Raw genomic sequence first — 16,814 nt, 5'->3', positions numbered from 1 at the left:
GAACTAATTTGTATAGTTTGTTCGCTTTGATATGACGTAACATAATTCTTCCGTGGTTGACTGAAATTGCAATAGGGAAGGATTTAAAGTATATATACGAAATTGTAATGCATCTGTTGCATAAAACGCCAAATCATAAGTGCATTATATCTTTCAAAATGTTTAGTCTTCAGCGAGAACTCACCAAATGATCAGACGTGTTAACGAATTAAGATACTTCCGCCAGTTAAGTAGGTGGTGGCAAAAGTCCAACAACTGACTTTTGAACTTATAATATCCCTGCAGCATGAGTTTAAATGACCTACTAATATGCCTACCAATAAAATTACTATCGAATAACGAATAAATTAATTAACATACTAAAATTTTATCGAAAGAGAATGTTGAAAACTACAAATATACATAATACATATCATCAAAAAAAACCATAATAACAGTAGGATAATCTATCTGTCTGTGTACTAACTTTACATGGTTCATCCGTTTAACCGATTTTGAAAAAAAAATGGGTAGGTATAGAGCTAGTGCAAGGACCGACAAAGGCTAATTTTTTGTCTAGGAAAATCAAAGGATTCCCACGGAATTAAAAAAAACCAAAATCTACGTGGACGAAGTTACGAGCATCACCTATTTAGGTCCAAAAATACCTTGTGTTCAGGGGACGGGATACCTTTCTATCCCGGAAAATTAGTCCCCATAGAATTTTTAAAAACCTAATTCCACGTTGACGAGGTCGTGGGCGTTCTCTATCTTTTTTAAAAAGTCAAACTTTTTTTCATAGAATGCTGCACGTAAGTGCAATAAAATAACAAGAGCACCTACAGCTTTTAGAAATGATTCTACAGGCTGCTGCGTTTCACCTCAATACGAGTCTAGACTCTGTCTAGACACTGGTGTCTGGATAACTTGACTGTTGACAATGTTTATGACCTCAAAGCGAAATCGATATCATTGTCTAGGAAGTTGAATTCATTTTCATGGAAATTCTAGTAAAAGTTGTCCGGATGAAAAATGGACCGAAATGAAACCCCACAAAGTGCATTGTCTAGACGCGAATGAAATTAAATCTAGCTATAAGCATACTGATTTGATTCTATCTTAGGCTAAAATAAACAACATCAAAATAGAATGGTAAACTTGAAACTTAATAATTTGGCACAAATTGCAAATAACCTTGTAACCATTAAATGAATATACCTAATTTTAATTGATTAAATATACAATCATTAAAAATTAACAAATCCATTGTGGGTGTAACAAGGTGCGAAGTTTTGAAATGTACCTACTCATATGTACTTAATATTACACACACACTGTTAATGAATAGTATGGCCACTTCAATACTGTATAGTTTACCTTCAAATAAGCTTAAAGCTTGTTCATGTACTTGATACTTTTATTGATTTAATGGAACTGATCTATTTAAACGAAAAAAATATGGGCCGAAACGAAAAGCTCTTCCTTTTTTATAGTTTACTAGCTGATACCCGCGACTTCGTTCGCGTGGATGTAGGTTTTTTAAAATTCCCGTGGGAACTCTTTGATTTACCGGGATAAAAAGTAGCCTATGTGCTAATCCAGGGTATAATCTACCTCCATTCTAAATTTCAGCCCAATCCGTCCAGTAGTTTTTGCGTGAAGGAGTAACAAACATACACACACACACACACACACACACACACACATACAAACTTTCGCCTTTATAATATTAGTGTGATGTCGGTTAAAAAAAAGGCAAAGTGCGAGTCAGACTCGCGCACCGAGGGTTCCGTACCAACTACAGTCGTATTTTTTCGACATTTTACACAATAAATAAAAAACTGTTTTGCATAAAAATAAATGAAAATCTGTTGTAGAATATACAGGTAAAGCACTTTCATATCATGATATCCCACTTAGTACAGTTGAAAATTGAAAATACCTACTAATTTATTATTTGTTCATAAACACAAAATTTAATTATTTTTTTTGTGATTTTTCCATTCTAATGGCTGATGGCAGCCTGTAGGTATGCGTCCACCTCTGTAACAGTGAGATAATTTTTTGTGATGTAACCACAAATTCACGTTTTCGGACTTTTCCCCCATAAGTGTGCTATACGACCTATCTACCTGCCAAATTTCATGATTCTATGTCAACGGGAAGTACCCTATAGGTTTTCTTGACAGACGGACAGATAGACAGACAGACAGAAAACAAAGTGACCCTATCAGGGTTCAGTTTTTCCTTTTGAGGTACGGAAACCTAAAAAAGCATAATATTAAAACGAACTACACGAATACGAAGCTGGTGCGAGTTATATGCTGGTATTTCAATAAGTAGCAATTGTTTTACGAGACAGTGTGAATAAATGACGGGAGGTAAAAAAGAACATCAAGTAGAGGTCAAAAGAGGAAAAGGCGGTTAACAAGATGAAGACGAGGGGCTATCGTCATTACCGCACGTCTGGACACGCGATATTGAGAAGCGAAAATTGTATGTCTATGGGTGACTCAACTGACGTTTTCTAATTTTACGACGTGCGATATATCGAACCTGGTTCTTGTATGTGTTTGATTTGATTACAAACAATAAATGGAATTATGACGCTACGCTTCAATATTTTAACCTACATACACCATGTGACCCATCCCGGTTTTGCCCGAGCGGCATTTTTGAAACTCAGTGAGGGATTGGAATTTCCAAAAGTCCTGAAACACATATTAGTTCTTCATGTTTCACCGAAAGTCCAAACATGAAAAATTATGGAATTGCGTAAAAACTTTTATCTTCTATTAATTATTAATCCTCTAATTTCCAAAAATCCTTTCTAAGGCCTCATTTACACGAGAGATTTTTTAACGTCCGTTAAAAAAGCGTCCAAACAGAAAAATGTATTCAGGTATATGTTCACACGTCAACGCTTTTTTACGTGTGATCAAATAAAAAATTTTCAAAAGAAAAATAAAACCGGTTTGATTAAAATTGAAGTCGGTTTTATTTTTCTTTTGAAAATTTTTTATTTCACAATTTTTAGTGGCCCCACTGTACTATAATATGCTATGCCCAGTTAAAACCCTACTGTTTACTAAGCTATTACACTGATCGCGAGCAATTTGCTCCTAATACATAAAAAAAAAAAAAAAAGATTCCGACGAATTGAGAACCTCCTCCCATTTTGGAAGTCGGTTAAAAAGCTCTCGTGGAAATGAGGCCTTAGTAAGCGTATAGTTCATAATAAAATAAAGTAGAAACCGATTGTCATTTTAAGTGTCTAAACTCAGCTGTTTAGGCTGCGTGTTAAAAGATCAGTCAGTCAGTCAGGTCATGCATTTTGAACCCCCAACCCAAAAAGAGGGGTGTTATAAGTTTGACGTTTGTATCTGTGTATCTGTCAGTGGCATCGTAGCTCCTAAACTAATGAACCGATTTTAATTTAGTTTTTTTTTTTTTTTGTTTGAAAGGTGGCTTGATCGAGAGTGTTCTTAGCTGTAATCCAAGAAAATCGGTTCAGGTGTTTGAAAGTAATCAGCTCTTTTCTAGTTACTGAAACCTTCACTTGTCGGGGGTGTTATAAATTTTTAATTTACACTTGTTAGGTATATGTACAGATTCGAATGCATCTTAAGGGTTGTTAAAATGCAAATCACGATATGAACTTCGCCAAGTAACAAATTACTAATCACTACATAGTACATACAGCACATAGCCTATCGCTTTGGGTTTTTCTTACTGCTATTTCTCGCTATAGAAAAAAGATTAATAAATAATAATCTTTCCTTCCATACCCATGTTGCTATGACAATTCAAAACTGTCTGTTCTAATAAAGTATAATTGGAAAGAAGAAAAAAAACTAGCAGAAGAAAAACTGCAATAAAGGAATCTATACCAAATATGTCTAAGAATTTAATGTATAATTTTCTATTCATGAATACCACAGCCAGTCCAACACAATGAATTACATTAAACAGACATGTCGACAATGTTGTAAGGTTTTCCGATATATCCATATAAGAACGTCGGAAGCGATTATCAGAAACTTATATAAGTTAAGAGCAATACGTCTTTAAAGCTGTTAGATGACTATTATTGCTTACAGTTCCGTAAATTTCACCTTGTTAATCGACACTCAGCCTCAAGGCAATTTGCGGAGAGTCGCGTCTTTTATAAAGCGTCGCAAAGTAAGCTGAACTTTGTCTCAATTTATTTATTAGAAACTAGCTGACCCGACAGACTTCGTCCTGTCAAAAAGATTTGTAATGTGGCAGTTTTTGTGCCTACGTATTTAAAAAAATTCTCCTGAACAGAACCGTTGACGTTAGGAACACACCTACATTGCTTAGACAACAGTGAGTGCTTGTAATTTAATATGAACTTTATACCATAGCAATAAAGCTCAAATTGACTACGTTTTAGTTAGAAATCATTTGTATGGGAAAAAGAAAAGGGCTATTTTTAGGGTTTTTCCAGCAATAATTCTAATTTTTCTCGCCGTAAAAACCATCCTTGAACTTCAACGAACATTTTAAAAAAAGATTTGGCCAAATTGGTCCAGGCGTTGTTGAGTTATGCGCTTACCAACACATTTTGCGATTCATTTTTATATTATAGACTATCATAGGTACTTGTTTATGAGAAACAAATGCATTAGGTATAAAAAAACAGAGTTTTCTTTTAATTTTCCCTTAGTTAACTTTGTAACTTTTAGAAAACATGCTTCGCGCGTCGCCCTCAATTCGAATCTACAGCAGATTGAATGCCTTGAGCCTAACAGCAGCGGTTCTATGTCAATAAAACACAGTTATTTTTTAAAGGCATAATAAAATGCTAGTCAATATAAAAAAATTAAGTTAATCATTAGGTACAATTATTGAGAAAATAAATTTGACTTCTCTAGAACCTGCAATATGTTGCTGTTTTGTCTACACTCGTTTCCTTAAAATTTTGGGATTCAATTTTCTTTTATCTCACATGGAAAATGTCGCAAACAAAAACTGGTAAAATAATTTTATGAGTGGAAATTATGTATTAGTTTGCTGCCAAACTGTACAACGGTTATATTATACTCGTATTTCTTGAATTTAGTGCTTTCCCTTATCCATTATGTTGAGTAGTATTTTAAATTACTCTACATTTTTAATACAAGGGCTGTTAAACTACTTCGCTACCGGTTGTATATTTGTTTTCTACTTGTGAACGACTAGCACGATATGTTTAACGTTTCACCATATTAGGCTTGCAATTGAATTTGTCTTGCGTCCTTCACTGTCCACTTGGAACGTTTACTTAAGGGCCAATGTTTATTTACGAGTTACGAGTAAATAAATTTCACGGTACGTTCAGTAATTTTATTTTTAGTAGTAAGGAAGTTAACCAAATTGTCAATAGTAACTAAGACCGCAATTTTAATACGAAAAGCTTTAATAAACGAAAGAAGAAGAAGATTTAAGACGAAGTCGCGGGCAACAGCTAGTATAATTATATAGCCCCGGGATGTAAGCTAATTTTGTACCAAACAGCAAAATCGGTTAAACGGGTGGGCCGTGAAGAGCTAGCAGACAGACAGACAGACACACATTCGTGTTAATAATATTAATATTGGAGTATGAATATAAATGGATGTAATGTACAAACCGGTAGATCCTTTTCAATGAGTCATTCGCGCAAAAAACTGTTGCTTCCAAAGATACGTATCGTATGCGCGCGGGCGCAATTACCGGCGTTACAAAAGCTAGGTTTGTGGGCCACTCCGACGCGTTTGAATGCCGCGTGTTGTGTCGTATTGTGCAATGTATAATTAGCGATACATTGTTTGCGTGTGAGCCGAATGCGAAAGTAGGTGCTCCGATCTATGGATCTGTAAAGGCTTGGACAGATAAAATGCGCGACGATATTGTCGTAACATACAAGTGTAAATGAAACACCCCCGACAAGTGAATGTTACAGTAACTAGAAAAGAGCTGATAACTTTCAAACGGCTGGATTATAGCTATCTTGATTTTGAAGCTTTCTTGGATTATAGCTAAGAACACTTTCGATCAAGCCACCTTTCAAACAAAAAAAAAACTAAATTAAAAACGGTTCATTAGTTTAGGAGCTACGATGCCACACACACACAGATACACACGTCAAACTTATAACACCCCTCTTTTTGGGTCGCGGGTTAAAAACAAGTCGCAGGATGCAGGTGGTGCTAGACTGTGGCGTGTGGGAGTTCCTACAAGAACATCTGTAAAGGCTTGGGAAGATATAACAGACGATAGTGCCCAACGATGACATCGATTCCTGGATTCAGGCGGCAAAAGACCGTGGCGTGTGGAAGCCCATACACATGACCTATGTCCAGAAGTGGACGTGTATCGATTGATGACGATAGAGTCTAATACGGCTCTTGAAGTGTTTGTTACATAGCAGTTTTATAATCCCAAAGGTCTATAAGTTATATGATAGAAGAGTGTTTTGAAAAAGGGCAATCACAGTTTTTATCTGGTTCTTCTCACTAAGAAGGGTATTTACAAAAGCATTTGTAAACGTTTGTTTAAATAAACTTCATTGATTAAACTAAAGCATCTGAGAAATAAAGGCTTATTCACAATGAAATTGTGTCCAACGTGTTTCTTAGTCGTTACACAAGGAACTTTTTAATGATGTACTATAATCTCAATTGCATTACAAATCCTTCCGTGCTCTTCCCGTCGCGCGTCATGTTTGTTTAGTGCCTTAATGATAAAATAAATTGATTGCTTGTAGTACATACCAGAAATTGATACTTGTACCTAATTATTTTTAGTGAAGGGGCAATGATTAACACTTAATAATAAATTTAGCAATGCAGTGGCAGTAATTGAAACTTAAATTATTAATTTTAGCAATACTAATTATTATTATTAGACACAAACTAATAATGATGATCTGCATTTCGTTTCTTTAAAACGTTCTTACGACGTCTCATCATCGTAGACCACCGAAGGGATTTTAGTGGCTAATAAATCCCACGTAGCCCAAACGGGCCACATGAGTTTTAGTAGCCACTAGAGTTTTCTCTCCCAAGAATAAATATTCAGATTTTCCCCATGTCGACAAACGAGAAAACGATAGCTCTACCACATTTTTGTAGTTTATTTCTCCAAGATGATTGTACAATATAATGGGACGTTGCTTTCTACACTAATACCTAATATGAAGAACGGCATTCCCTTTCCTCTCCAAATAAGGTAAGCAAAAGTATATTACAATATTAACCTAGTTCGAGCTTTGGAAACGTTTAAAGAGCAGACGCAGCGTCTCCACATAAAAGTCAAGCGAGTTTTTAGATAAGTATACAGAGAGATGCCATTACTTATATTATACTAGAGCGTTCAATGTCTCGCAAACTGGCATCAAACTAATCGATGTCCAAGAAAACTTGCCGTACTTTCAGTAAATTGGTATATATACCTACTGTACACTACATTGGTCATTCCACACAGGAACTTTTGCGAGTTGTAGTCAGTCTTAATTTCATGGCCGTCATGTTAACTTTGACAGCTCAGTGAAACGTGTTTTGATTCGGAATACCCGTTCTATAGATACATAGAATTCAAAGGTATATCGGGACTGGCTCTAATTTTCTCTATTTATCAATACGTAAAAAGAAAATCCTGACTTACTGAATACTCATCAATGCGCAGCCCTAACCCTCGGATCTAGAAAGCTGTATTTTCGCACTAATAAAATAAAATTCCCTTATAATGTACATCACACTTCACACTAATATTACAAAGGTGAAAGTTTGTATGTGTGTGTGTGTGTGTGTGTGTGTGCCCGTGTGTGTGTGTATGTTTGTTACACCTTCACGCAAAAACTACTGGACGGATTTGGCTGAAATTTGGAATAGAGATAGATAATATCCAGGATTAGCACTTAGGCTACTTTTTATCCCGGAAAATCAAAGAGTTCCCACGGGATATCAAAAAACTTAAATCCACGCGGACGAAGTCGCGGGCATCATCTAGTAAGGAATAAAGCCAATATTTCCGAAATTGCCACGGAATAGATAATAAAGAGGCTTTATATTTAGCGTATACTACTACGTATTACGTACTTATACAGCGTAACCGCGGGCAGTCGCTAGTAATATGTATGTATCACACGACACAAGTCGCAACTTATACTGTAATGTAAGTAATGTAACAAGATTAAAAGATAATATACCCTGTTACTTTAAAACGCTTATTAGTTCCAAGCTTAGATCTTTAATCATAAGGCGCTATTATGATGCCTGGTGTTTGAGGTTTGCTCTTCTAGTAAGTAACATCTCAATGGGTATGACTCATAAGTCACTCTACAAGATATTACTATACTTAAGTATATAGAGGTACCGGCTTTTGAGAGAAAGCTTCTGGGATCGTGTTTTATCAAGCCTTATCCGTTCAAAGCAGATAAAAGGCAATTTATTATATAGGTCTATATATAAATGGAAATATATTTATTTTATTTCATTTTTAACAGATTCATACTATCCTATACTACATATCTTAGATGGGATTTTTTCTGTTGTAATAATGGTCTATAATAGCTAATGGTTAAGCTTTTAATAACATTTAGTTAATGGTTTATTAATCGAGACGAATGAGATAAATAAAGTGAAATAAGTGTTAATATTATAGAGATGAAACATTGAGGCAAGGGCACATTTATTTAGTAAACTAAATGATGCTCACGGCTTCATCAGCGTGGATTTAGTTGAGGATCCGTGGATTTCAGGGGCAAAATCAGTCCATGATACTCTTCATATTTTTACCTATATCCATGCAAAAATCCACGTCAATCCGTTGTGACGTGATTAAAGGACAAACCACCAAACAAACACACTTTGCTTGTTTCTAAATGATAAACTCTGGAACTACCGATTACTTTTTAATAATTCATTCACCATTAGAAAGCTACTTTATCCAGAAGTAATATGCTATAATAATATATTAAGTATATCAATTTCATCCGATAATTTCACTTTTTTATATAAGAATATCAGCCATGCTAATCATGACTAATACACCCATTTCCCCTCCAATTAAGCGTAAAGCTTGTGCCAGGAGTGGGTACGACAATGGGGCAACGGGTGGGGTTTGAACCGCCGACCTTATCGGAATTCAGTCCGCTCCTCAACCGTTGAGCCATCGGGGCTCCAAATTATGTGGTCTGGTGGGCAGCTTCGGCCGTAACTAGTTATCACCCTACCGGCAAAGCTGTGCCGCCAAGCGATTTAGCGTTCCGGTAACAATGCCGTGTAGCAACCAAAGGAGTATGGGTTTCAATAACTGCGATACCTCTTCCAAGTTAGCCCACTTGCATCTTAGACTGCATCATCACTTAAGTACCATCAGGTGAGATTGCATCAAGAGCTAACTTGTATCAGAATAAAAAAAATAAAAATTTGTATCATAGTAAGTTATCGTCATCATTTCATAGTTAAACAACAGAAAGAAGCACATTATATACAAATAACATGCACATCTATGCTAAATCGATTCGCAACAAGTTTCACTACCCGTTTATAGTGACTATAGGTAAGTGACAGTCGATGTCTAAGCACTTTCCAAGTAAAGACTAATCGGTGAAAATGAACAAGGGCTCTCGTTCACTACAACCAGTAGCGTGTAGATCTTACTTTCGATAACGACTTGAATTATGCACAATTTGTTCTTATAAATATGTTAGTAGTTGTTTCAGACTTTGCGTAGGTACGTAAATATAAAATCAACTTTTACTTTGCTTGCTTTGAAAGCTATTTAGATTTTACTATAAAGCGTGTCCCCACTAGGCGAACAGTGAGCGGCTGTTTGCTTACAGCTACCTGCCTTTAATTTTTAAATGGAGTGTATATGTTACGGGCAACGTGATTAACTGGGCATTATTAATAAGGACCGGCCATTATTAATAACCACAAGTAAAGTTCACTCGCCTTCGTGAATTGCAAGAACAGTAGTAGCTCACACCGGCTATCCACTAGTCTCTAATAATAATATTACATTTTTAACACACAAGCGTATTCGCACGCAGTATGCAATAGTAGTAGACAGACCGTCTACCGTTTTAAGTGTGATAACCCGCCCAGGTAGAAAAAAGAAGGCATTCCATTTATCTTAGAAAAACAGGGAAGTAGATCGCTTCGTACTTATTAACCCCCGACCCAAAAAGAGGGGTGTTATAAGTTTGACGTGTGTATCTGTGTATCTGTCTGTGGCATCGTAGCTCCTAAACTAATGAACTAATTTTAATTTAGTTTTTTTTTTGTTTGAAAGGTGGCTTGATCAAGAGTGTTCTTAGCTATAATCCAAGAAAATCGGTTCACCGGTTGAAAGTTATCAGCTCTCTTCTAGTTACTGTAACCTTCACTTGTCGGGGGTGTTATAATTTTTTAATTTACACTTGTAAGTGTGATAACCCGCGTAGGTAGAAAAAAGGAATTCCATTTATCTTAGTGGTTCAAATTAAAAACAAGGAAGCAGATCGCTTCGTACGAGTCATTAGAATTTCGGCTGCGAACGTATTAAGAAAACCGTTATACTTTGTCTAAGAGATTTTAATTAATAGACGTATGCCGAAACTGGAAATTATGACTACAAATGTAATTTGGAGAGCGATACTTTTACAAATTACAATATCCAAATTGTAATTTGTAATCAATCTCTTCATGCAGTTGAGACAGAAGTACATTATATACATACATAAGTATAGTAAGTATAGTCAAATTGGCAACATTTGGATACTGAATTTAAATGAACCACGTTTTCGTCCAACCAATATGAAACGAACCAATATGATACAACTGGCACACAAATAAATAATTGACGAAACTAAACCTTTCATATCTATTACATATTGTAAAATCGTCCCGATTACGTTCGCCCTGATGGTTGCACTTTAATTATTATTAAAACAAATTGTGTAAAACATCAGTGCTTTTACGTAAACTAATTAATTTTTGCATTAAAATGAGCGGTTTTTGCAGACCCGTTTCTTCCATACAAGACTACCAATTTAAGAGTACGTTGATGTACTTGCACAGAAATCATATATTTTATGAATGGTGCTAAAATTTTGTTCGCGAGAATCATGAGCGAGATAGCACATGTCTCTGTTGTTCTGTTTAAAATCTTAACGTCAAGCAATAAGGTCTGTATTTCATTGGTGTACATTCGGTTTTACGTTGCGTTAGATTGCGCTTTTCTGCGCAAACGAATTTTGCCTTCTGCCTTCCTATTTCCTTAACGCACGCACTCATCCGATCCAAGTCTGTGAAAATAATATCTCTCCGTCATCCGTGACAATATCAGGTGCGTGAGGTAGCAGACAGACAGACAGACACACTTTCGCATTTGTATATTAGTATGGAGTATGGATTTTCATGGGCTCGGATCGGATAAGTGCGTGATCGCTCTTATTCTGTGCTAGTACTGTACACTTGTATAAAGTGAATCTAATCCTACCTGTGGCGTCTCATGTTGATGTGTCGCACCTCGCGGCCGCCGCTGCTCTCGCCGTCACTGCCCGAGCCGCCAATTTCCATCGCGTGGTGGGATATCGACTTGCTCATCTAAGGAAAACCAATCAAACATTCATATCCTGTGAGCCGTAAAAAGCTAGCAGACAGACAGACAGACAAAATTTCGCATTTGTAATATTAGTGTGGATTTGTGTCGTACTTACGGGTGGAATGTATTTTTTAACAGCAGCGGCCATTTCGTCAACACTTTTCTCCTTCTTCTCGGTTTCCAAGCCGAAGAACTTATTCTTCGCCGCCTGATTCAACGCCGAGATTTTCAATATCGGTGGCTTTTCCTCTACAGAAGAAGTTTTTTCCATCGGCCGTCGAAGTTTACCCAATTGTAAAGGTTCGTCGATTTTTTTGACAAATCTCCTATATCTGGCTTTATCATCGTCGCTTTTCACCTCTTCAGCTGGTTTCCTGCCAAGTTTAGCTAATATAGGGATTTTAACATCTGGATTTTTCGCTTGGGCGATACGCTCCTTCAACTCATTTGCACCTGGTAGTTGGATCTTTCGTGGGAATGGATCGTGGTTTAGTTTGACGATATCTGACTCGGTTCTAGAGGCTTTTAGTTTGTTATTCTTTCTCTGGAACCTTCTAGGCTTCTCTGGCACTTCGTCGGAACTATCTGATGAGGAGCAGCTCTTCTCTGACGACGACACGCTGGATGCAGATGCGGATTCGTCTGATGAACTATCGATGCCTTCGTCTTTAAGACCCTGGAAATATAATTTGTAAACTTGAACATTCTAGAATTTTGTCCAGAATTTCAGAATACAGCTGGGTACAGTTAAAGTAATTCAAACTATAACAATTTGAGAGAATCACTAACAAACTACAAAGTTGAAAGAAACAGAATCAGGCCTTATGCCGTACTGTGACTCTATAGTGCTTTGAAAAAGGACCCCAAGATGGGTTCGAAACTAATAGGACATAATCTGACTAACACGTAGTCCAGCCATAAGATAATATTTATTAACCCCCGACCCAAAAAGAGGGGTGTTATAAGTTTGACGTGTGTATCTGTGTATCTGTCTGTGGCATCGTAGCTCCTAAACTAATGAACCGATTTTAATTTAGTTTTTTTTTTTTTGTTTAAAAGGTGGCTTGATCGAGAGTGTTCTTAGCTATAATCCAAGAAAATCGGTTCAGCCGTTTGAAAGTTATCAGCTCTTTTCTAGTTCTTACTATAACCTTCACTTGTCGGGGGTGTTATAAATTTTTAATTTACACTTTTAAAAAGAAATTAACAATATACCTCAGAGCTCTCGCCCTTAGCCAAAGTCGGCTTTGAAGGCACCACAGTTAATCCAGACTTTAAGATGCCCCTCACTTCGGGCGTTATCATCCTTTGCGCTGGCGTATCGTCTTCCACGTCTGTTAATAATGCACGAAATATCAAAGTTACTACACAAAAATAATATGGCAAAACTTGAAGGAGTTGGGAGAAAGCCATTTTTTTTTTATTCTAAGGCATTCTCTTAAGGATAGTCGCACAGTCTAAATAGGTATTTTGATAAGTTATTACATATTGGCTGAAATGCATGGTGATAAAAATTCTGCCAATCATAACAATCGAGATCATAGCAATGTGATAATCACAACCTTCGTGTCAAGGCGAGTGGTTGGGCTATTTATTTATTACATCTTTTTTCTTGTGTTAGTGTAGAAGCTGCAACCAGTTGACAGAGTATGAACAGGTTTAGTGTATTTTCTGACAGAAATGCCACTATCTTATACAGTGTCGAGCACATTTGCCCAGGTCAATCGCCTTAAAGCCGATTCACACCTAGAACATGCGCGTCACACGTGACATGCACGTAGTGACGCGCGTGAATCCGTAGACAAACTGCACGCATTACGTCTACGCGAACGTTCACGCCTCGCAAGCGGTATGCCATGTCTCATACAGTTCCATACACTATAACGCAATGGTACGCGCTACGTCTACGCTTACGCGGCCTGTGTGGTTTTAGTGTTTGTACAGTTAATAGTCTATATGCCATTGAAACCGGTATATTTTCAGGCGCTCCCGATGTTAATCTTTAAATAAATAAATAAATAAATACGTAAATATAAAAAGGAATGACGCCATTAAACTAAATAAGAAGAAGAAGAAAAGAATTACTTTCACCATATTATGCGCTAAATGGGAGAATTCTTTTATCGTATAAATTCCTGCCACTATTGTGAGGTTGACTTATTGCCAAACGCAACACCTGTTTTGGCGTCACATATATTGTTATCATTGCGAATACAAACACCATGTGTTTGCAATCCCAAAATAGATTCCAGTTCAGAACATTAACAATTCACGTACAAAGTAACTGAAGAGAAAATTGGAAAACAGCGGATGTATAAAATTCAATTATGCGTCATAGATAGTGATACTATAAACTTAATAGTCAGTTTTAAAATATGTTATGTTAAATGCGAAATAATATTATTTATTTTTAGCATTATCTTCTATAATATCTCTTATCTTTTTTACCAGTCATTGCTTTTGAGCATAGCCACTTCGCTCCTATCACAGCCTAGCCATCCTAAGGTTGATAAGATTAGTGCAACAAACTAAAAAGAAAAAAAAAAGAGATAGCTCTACTATTAATCCAAGTTTGCTTTTGAAATCAACCCCAATTATTATTATTATTTTATCATTTGAAAACTCTTGAAAGCAAGCATTTTTAACCCCCGACCCAAAAAGAAGGGTGTTATAAGTTTGACGTGTGTATCTGTGTATCTGTCTGTGACATCGTAGCTCCTAAACTAAACAACCGATTTTAATTTAGTTTTTTTTTTGTTTAAAAGATGGCTTGATCGAAAGTGTTCTTAGCTATAATCCAAGAAAATCGCTTCAGCCGTTTGAAAGTTATCAGCTCTTTTCTAGTTACTGTAACCACGTGTCGGGAGTGTTATAAATTTTTAATTTACACTTGTTACATAGGAGGATTTCTCTTAGTAGAACTTTTTCGTTAGTGAAACTTTTATTTGATTCAAAATAAAAATAAATATCACTTCAAAATTACATTATTGACAAAAACACTCATCACGCTACCAAACTTTGATAGCAAACAGAAAAATCTGAGCCCTTATACTTTATGACCAAATCGTTACACAATCGTAACTGCGATCGTGAATTCAAACTTGACAGTTCTGATATAAAGAGGTGTCTTGGCGTCACGAAATGCGGGTAGTACGATTTTTTGTCATAGAGAATATTAGAGCACTGAATGAACTGAATTAGCGCCAGATTTTAACCGAATAAATTGCTTGAGAGCCTAGTGCATGCAAAATTCAAACAATTCGTGCTTAAGGAAATGAAATCAAGGAAAGAAGAAGAATATTAAGGTTTAATGGAGACTTTAAATGCAAAAAAAAAGTGTTGTGGTGAGTCATGCTGCGGGAAAAGGCGATCGAAGTCATATATTTTTATGAAGCAAGTTTGCTGTAACGCTGTGGTGTGCTAACACTCAAGACGCGTTTTGATTGGTCAACCGTCATGCTAGAGTGCATTGCGACAGACCACAACTCAAAAGTTTATCGGCATATAATATGCATAATTATACATTAACATAATTATTATTTAATGGAAGAAAATAATTATACACTGCAGCTAACTCTGTCGTACAGACTCTCTAAACAGAATAAGCCACAATGTACGCCGTCAGAAATAGAGAAAAAGGCATACAGTGTTAGTATATCCCGTGCAATGAAACATGCATAGAAAAATAAACCAACCAATTTACTTACCTCGCGAATCTATTTAGGGTAAGAAATTAGTGCTGAGCCCAGAAAGCGAAACGACAAGCGAAAATCGACAAAACCAAACAGAAATAAAGGAACAAAATCAGACCTAAGCTTCTAAACTTCGAGTTCTGCCTCATTAGATACGCTAAAGATGTGTTCTTTGCGCTCGCCGATCGGAACAGTTCCATTTTTAGTTGAAAATCATTGCAACGTGGGACGTCCTCGTGGGTGAGGGATTTGGACATCCTTTCGTTTTGGTCCAACGCCTCTTGGACTTGACTCGCGAGGACCGGCATCGTTCTGAGCCTCGACGCTCGAGGCACTCTCTCTTCCTTAGACCTCGGTAGTCCGGCAACGGGAGGTTTGTGCGTCAACTTCGAGTTGAACATCTTCATCTTCTCGGCGAGAGACATCTTGGCCGGATCGTCCTCGTCTAGCTTAGCTGCCACCGGTGAGTGTGTGCGTATATACATACATTGTGCAGTGTTTAACAGAGCCCGGGACATACATAGTCGAGGACATGCAAAAAAGAAACAAAAAGCCGACAATCAAAAGAACAGAAAGCGGTATCGTCGGTACAAAATGCAATTTACATGCCTCTTAAATAAAATTTGGACGTACAAAATGTGACATTATGATAATGGGACAAATAATGACGGACCTATTTTGTACTAAAGTGCAAAACACATTGACAACACCACGCGATGTGGACGTAGTTTCAAAACTGACTTTTAATTTTTTATTTTGTATTCCCAGAAACATACTACTATTTCCAACGCCCGACGTCACGTAGTGCCTCGACAGTCCAAGCGATCCATGTGCTCTAACGATTAATGTTAGATGTTATCAAAGTTTTTTTGTATTATTTGGGATGTTATTAATTATATCTCATGTTCCGTTTTCTTTCTACACGTAAAGCCTTTGCTAGGAGTAGTTGTAAGATAATAATATTATAGTGCAACTGGTGAACTTCAGACCTTTCACTTTTCAGTCCGCTCATTCCGTGACGACTGTGCTTGTGAGGAATCATTTGGGGTACCGACACTTCACGTCGGGATCGGGTGGAGTGTTGCCAATGTGTTTATACCATAAGATACTAAAAGTGGAGTGCGATACTAGATGAAGTAACTCACCATCTTCGTCTCTGTCTAACACATTGGCAGTGCTTTTGGATTGAATGAGAGAGAATGCTTCCTTAGGGCTGGTGGGTTCGGGGGATATATCAGGAACTGCTTGCGTGCTGAACCGCTCCACCACTGGAGGTCCCTCCTTTACCTTTGAGCGACTGTGACGAATCAGCGGTTTCGGTGAGCCTGGAATTGAGAATGCGTATCATGGTGAGTTATTTGAAGTAAGCGATATCGCGGGTTTTCGTTAGAATAAATCAAAACGCAATTTATATATCCTTTATAGCTATGTTATTGTTATTTTTAAATAAGCCAAATTAAACAACAATTGGATAGCAAGCATCCTCTAATGTATTTTGTAATTTCATGCCAAGCCTTTTTTTGCATATTTTTCGAACGTGCGTTACAAGAACAACTCATACGCCCA

At 36.8% G+C, this 16,814-nt stretch overlaps 1 protein-coding gene across 5 annotated transcripts in view; it reads right to left on the bottom strand.

Annotated features, from left to right (window-relative positions):
- LOC123868038 (supervillin-like) overlaps positions 1-16,814 on the bottom strand; it is a 267,108-nt gene that overhangs the window by 96,026 nt on the left and 154,268 nt on the right. For 4 of the 5 annotated variants that reach the window (XM_045910373.1, XM_045910374.1, XM_045910376.1 and 1 more), the window contains 5 exons: positions 16,394-16,573; positions 15,367-15,702; positions 12,772-12,890; positions 11,672-12,232; positions 11,452-11,558 (listed from right to left, as the gene is read on the bottom strand). In XM_045910373.1, coding sequence (XP_045766329.1) covers positions 11,452-11,558; positions 11,672-12,232; positions 12,772-12,890; positions 15,367-15,702; positions 16,394-16,573 — 1,303 coding nt within the window. The remainder of the gene's footprint in view (positions 1-11,451; positions 11,559-11,671; positions 12,233-12,771; positions 12,891-15,366; positions 15,703-16,393; positions 16,574-16,814) is intronic. The other variant, XM_045910375.1, reaches the window with a different exon arrangement.

The sequence above is a fragment of the Maniola jurtina genome, chromosome 9 (assembly GCF_905333055.1).
Source record: "Maniola jurtina chromosome 9, ilManJurt1.1, whole genome shotgun sequence".
Taxonomy (NCBI): domain Eukaryota; kingdom Metazoa; phylum Arthropoda; class Insecta; order Lepidoptera; family Nymphalidae; genus Maniola; species Maniola jurtina.
Note: the sequence above shows the minus strand (reverse complement) of the source record. Positions and strands in the feature narration are given on the sequence as shown.